Consider the following 5,873-nt stretch of genomic DNA (forward strand, 5'->3'; position numbering starts at 1 on the left):
CAGTTTAGGTCTTACCGGATGTGCAGCTTCTGTATGCCGAGGAGTCAACCAGCTTAACTTACAATGAATGGACCTGAACTGCTTGTTCGCAGGGGAAATCATGAACACCTCCAACCAGTCTTGAGTGTGTTCAACTCGACTCCTCTTAACAGGAACGCTCAAAGTGTGTTCAACTCGACTCCTCTTAACAGGAACGCTCAAAGTAACATATAACAGCTGTTGAGAAGGTTCCTTCAAAATTTTGAAGTCAGCTAATTTGTTCAGTGTGAGCTAGGAGTCTAGCTCTTGAATTTACGCTGTGGAGACGGCTGGTTGCCACCAGTCGTGGAATGGATATATTACCTGTTATGTTATGCTTTGGCTAGCCAAATGTTCACGCGTTTGCCTTGTTCTCTTAGCGATGCTAAATATATAACTTGTTTCTGTTTCAACGCAGTCAGCTCAGTTCTGCCCGCGAAAAGCTAAGGCACGAAGCAACGGCTCTGTTCAAAATCGGTAGATGAAAACTCTCAAAGAATCGCATCTTCTTGAAGGGAATTTCCAAGAAGTTCAGACGCAGCTTCTCACTCTGTAGCAACACGCAACTCAAGTGAAATGCGCCAGCGGCCAGCTAGCCAATGCTCTCAGGGAAATGCACATAGGCGCCCTTCCGCAAATAATGGGGGTTTTATATGCATCTGCATGCCTTCACAAGGTTGAAGATATTGTGAAAAGCAGTAATAAGAGGCCTTTATAAAATTTGTGCGAGCAGCAATGCCGAGTGAGCCTATTTGACTGCTAGCATGCTTAGTGGTGTGACGTACGGAAGACTTAACCATACTGTGTAGCCGTTTGTTTATAATTGAGTACACATTTCGAGCCATTCTAAAATTCATGACTCTCGGGTGTGAAACGTGGACATTCCGTTCTCGTTGATAATAGGAAAATCGATGTGCCCACCGGTCGCCCACATTGAATTGCTGTCCCTTGGGAGCTGCCTTTCTCCCCGTTCGCAACATTTCACACTTTTGAACACATTCATTTAAGTTTGAATGTTTTCCCTGTTTCAGTCCCTGATATAACAACGTATTAATTATCCTCCCGATACGTATTACAGTGGGGCTGTCACAAAGAAGATAGCACAGCTGGACGAACCTCGAAAGCAGCTGAGCTCTCAACTCCCAGGAGCGTGAGCAGTGTAAGAATGGCTGCTTAAGAGTTTTCTTCGCATTCCATTTTTGTCAAGGCGGGCCCACGCCCATATAGTATCAAGGCTCATCAGAGCCACACTGGGGTCTGCCGGTGAGTCAAATCGACCAGCTGCATTGTAGCGGAGAAGCTCCTTCAGAATAAGACAACATGTTTCTCTCAGACCTTAAAGTAACTCTAACAGTAACTCTAATCTAGGGCCACAGCCTTGCTTTCCACATGCGCCCTACAGGTGGCACCTGGTGGTGGCCAGTTCGCAGGACCGTTGCTGAGCTTTCCGAATTCTGTTTCCTAGCAAAAAGTGGCCTTTGTTGCGTGGACTATACGAATAGTCACTGTCGAGGGCAAGGATGGCGGACAAGCTGGAGACTGAGGCCAAAACGGCCGCGACACTTGTTAAGAAAGGATCAGCAGTGAGTTCTGCGCAAATCACATACCCTATTGTCCTGATTGAACTTATGCTGAAGTAGTTAGTGTCATAATTCGCTAGAGCACCGAGATAGCACTACGGCCTCGTTACCCTCTGGAGTACCGACTGGCTGACAATCCCATTCTTCTTGACGTCGATTCATTCATCTGTGTTAGCTGCTTGTCAAGCTTTTCCTGGTTACCTTCAGGTAGCCATCACCCAAGATGGTGGTGGGGCTTCAAAGCTTGAGGTCTGGTCAACGGCAGCGCCGGCGGTCCAGAAAGATCCCGATTTGATGTTTGCTCTCTGCTCTGTCGAGCCAGGTTCCACTGCAAGCAAGTTTATGCTGAAGCAAAAACAGCCTCCCAGCGAGGAAGTCAGTGTCCAACGTTCGTGACTTTGCACCTTAATGCTTTTTCTTGACCGACTACGCAGGGGAAATGCTTTCTTTTGCAGCCAGTTTTTTACAACAAGAGGGCAGACTCAAAACACGCACGCTGCTGGAGGTAGTTTGACGCTCACTCGTCTGTAGCTGGGGCGGTGTCATGGTACTCTGCAGGTCTTTGAAGCTACTGCCAGCCAAGTGTTTAATGCCAACACAAACTTGGATCCCATGGCATACAGTGACGTCGGGACTATCCCGCATCAGAACATCCCGTGTGTCTTGGATTTTCTGCGGATCCGCTACATGAACAACGCTATGTATACGGCTGTGGAGCCGCTAATTGTCGCCATCAATCCTTTTCAAGATCTTCACAACGGTACTGCGGAGGTTATCGCTCAATACCGAGATGCAGCTGACTCTGACAAGCTGCCTCCGCACATTTTTCAGATATCGCGGCGGGCCGTTGACAATCTCCATGGAGTGAGAAAGAGCCAAACCATTGTGGTTTCTGGAGAATCTGGGGCTGGAAAGACGGAGACCACGAAGCAGCTGATGAAGTACTTCGCCAGTGCAAGGTCAGGAAACCTAGACGCGCGCATCCAGCAGGCCATCATGGCAGCAAATCCAGTGCTCGAGGTGAATCAAGGCACCGTCAGGGCACTTTCGCTGCATGTTGCCGTTGAAGCGGTGTTTATGAAGGGTGAGAAGATTTTCGTTTTTCACTTCTGCTCTGGATGTCAACAGGCGTTCGGCAATGCGAAGACCGTCCGGAACAATAATAGCAGTCGTTTTGGACGTTTCATGCAACTAGATGTGGCCAAGGGAGGTGGGATTCGTTACGGCTCTGTCATCGCGTTTCTTTTGGAGAAGAGCCGAATTTTGACCCAAGTAAACATTCCGAAGCAATAACTCTCGGTGCCTATTGCAGGGACCACGCATGCAGCGGGCTTTATTCGTATCAGTTGTCCATTTTAGGACGTCATAGCATTCTGTTGTGAGGTGGCATCTTTCGTTATTTGTTTACTCTTGTGGTGATAGGATCGGAATGAGCGCTCGTACCATATCTTCTATCAGATGCTCAAGGGGAGCTCGCCACAAATGAAGGAGCGCTACAAGCTGCTGGGCTGCAGCAAGTATAAGTTTCTCAACCCACACTGTGTCGATGCTCCTGGTATGCTTACCTATAGTGCTCATCTCAGGCTCTGTCCTTGGTTGGGAAGTCGTACAGTGATTGCTCCATTGAGCCTTCGTCCGTATGTGTAATTAGTCCTCGATCGTTGCAATTCTGTGTGTTCAATCAAAGGAGTCGATGACCTTGAAGAATTTGAAGCTGTAGTGAAGGCGTTTGAGTCCATGGGCTTGAAGGAGGAGCAGCGCCACACCATATGGTCCGTTGTGTCAGGGGTGTTACTTCTGGGAAACGTGATAACAGCTGGTAGGCCGGCCTCAAATTCAACTACACGTGTTTTATGAAGCACAGTTTTCCCGTAGAGTACTTGGCATCTTGCAGAGTGTCCGACGGAGCGAACCCGCACCAGAAGTGCTTCAGCTTCTGCCAAGTTTCGGAAGTACACGTCACTTCTTGTCAGAGTAACGGCTGGAAACAGTGTGCTGGCTACATCTTCCTTGTCAGGCAAGAAGGAGGGCGGGGTTGACAACGCTGCAGTAATAGCTGGCGAAAGTTTACGCGTTCTTAAGGACGCCTGTGACCTTCTGTTTTTGGATGGAGATCGCATTCTGACGGAGCTAACGGTCAAGGTTACCTACGCTGGTAGGCTGGATTTACTATGGTGCTGTTTAATCGTTCTTGTCCAATCAGGAAGGTACTCCTGGTGACAAAGAATGGAACTGCAGTATCGACCGTGTTAGTGTGCCTCATCCCTAGCTCTGAGACGAGCATATTTGTGAGTATGCAGTGCTGCTTGCGGTTACGTTGCGCTTGGCATTGCTACTTGGCAGGCAACAACAAGATCGAAGGACGATGGACAGCCGAGGACTCAGACACGCTCCGTGGCTCTCTAGCGAAAGCTGTGTACGAGAAGTTGTTTCTGTGGATTATCCAAGCTCTCAACTCCACAATAGAGCCCCAAGGGGGATTCCAGACATTTATGGGTAGGGCCAACAGTTTGGGATAAAGTTCCTCTTGCTATTGGCATTCCTTGAGCGGGTATTTATTCATTCAAGGAGGTTTCGTATTTTTGTTTTTTCAGGACTCTTAGATATTTTCGGCTTCGAAGTATTCCAGAATAACTCTCTTGAGCAGCTGTTTATTAACATCACGAATGAAATGCTTCAGGTTGGTGCTTCAGCCTGGACTTTCTGTATTCAGCACATACGAAAAGCACGAGTCATGCATTTGCGTTCAGTTGTCCGCGCGGCATTCTAGCTTAGTATTTTAGAGCGGCAACGCGTTGATATACCTGTGCCCACTTCAGAGTACATTTACAGAAGTGGTTTTTGCAAGAGAAAGTGCTCTTTATAAGAGCGAAGGCATTACGGCGAAGGATATTGAGTTCACGGCCAACACAGACGTCATAAGCGTATTGATTGATAAGGGAAATTCCATCCTCAGCGTTCTGGAAGACCAGTGCTTGGCGCCTGGTGAGCACCCAGCAGTGTAGCGCTTCTCTAATCGAGTGTGAACTTTCACTTTGCCTTCTTCAGGAGTTAGAGTTATGAATATTTTTCCTCAGGGGGCAGCGATGAAAAACTTGTCAGCGCGTGCTGCACGAAGCTTAAATCCTGCCCAAGATTTGTGCCGGCCAAACTTGACGCTCAGAGCTCTTTCTTTGTAAAGCACACAATTGGAACAATCAAATACAATGCGCAGGGATTTATATTCAAGAACAAGGACGTTCTGCGCCCTGAAATGGTTGAAGTGGTGCAGGTACATTCCTCTTTTCTGTGCACGGGCAAACCAAAATTTAATGGGAGTTCATATGTACATTATGGAAACGGCCCTTCGCACTGGCTGGTCATTGCGGGAGATTTAGTTTTGGGTTTTCAGTTTATTTCCGACTTATCGTATTTGCGTGGTTGGTCAGGCTTCGAGAAACTCAGTTGTGCGGGCTCTTTTTGAAGGGGTCAAAGTTGAAAGGGGAAAGATGGCGAAAGGGTCTCTGATCGGCTCGCAGTTCTTAGCGCAGCTGAATAAGCTAATGTCACTGATTGGTTCAACAGAATCTCACTTCATTAGGTAAGCACGCGCTGCATTTCAGTATTGTAGGGTGGGGATGTTCTTAGCGCAGCTGAATAAGCTAATGTCACTGATTGGTTCAACAGAATCTCACTTCATTAGGTAAGCACGCGCTGCATTTCAGTATTGTAGGGTGGGGATGTCGTTGCCAATGCACAACAACAGCTTCTTCTGCCCTTGAACATAAGGAAGCCCATGCTGAGGTGGTCTGTTAGTGTACTTTGGCGGCTAGACTGGTATGGAGCTCTGAAATTTGTGTAATTCTGTGTATCTGTTTGCTTGCTAAGGTGTGTGAAGCCCAACGAGGAGAAGAAGCCTCTGTTGTGGATTCAGAGCAAAGTGCTCATTCAGTTGCATGCGCTCTCAATTATCGAAGCTTTGCAGCTTCGTCAGCTTGGATATTCGTATCGGCGTCAGTTCCAGGTTTGTTCGGAATCCCTGCTGTTGCCATTAGCAGATATACAGTTATCCGGAAAGGCACTTAATGGTACAACGATACGCTAAGGATACGATGTCCGCTTATTCTGAGCAGGTAGGCATGCTGCCATGTGCTAACCGTTCAGGAATTTGTTGAACAGTTCCAGTTCATCGACATCAGTGCGGCTAAACAGACGGACAAGAAGGCTGCCACGCAAGCAATACTTGCCTCGGCGAATCTGGAGAGCGGTATGCTACCCCGTACTCTGCTGTCGTGA

The 5,873-nt window shown here is 47.8% G+C and overlaps 1 protein-coding gene across 1 annotated transcript; it reads left to right on the forward strand.

Annotated features, from left to right (window-relative positions):
• Positions 1-1,538: 1,538 nt before the first annotated feature.
• On the forward strand, positions 1,539-5,873 carry ETH_00015900 (uncharacterized protein; the record flags this gene model as incomplete). The annotated part of the gene is made up of 13 exons (XM_013374668.1): positions 1,539-1,601; positions 1,806-1,973; positions 2,157-2,870; positions 3,021-3,153; positions 3,286-3,417; positions 3,616-3,753; positions 3,942-4,094; positions 4,193-4,278; positions 4,418-4,583; positions 4,676-4,869; positions 5,027-5,178; positions 5,466-5,601; positions 5,742-5,873. The coding sequence occupies 13 exons, from the start codon at positions 1,539-1,541 to the stop codon at positions 5,871-5,873; spliced, it is 2,367 nt and encodes a 788-aa protein (XP_013230122.1).

Source organism: Eimeria tenella, genomic scaffold (assembly GCF_000499545.2).
Source record: "Eimeria tenella Houghton genomic scaffold, Eth_scaff22, whole genome shotgun sequence".
Lineage (NCBI taxonomy): Eukaryota > Apicomplexa > Conoidasida > Eucoccidiorida > Eimeriidae > Eimeria > Eimeria tenella.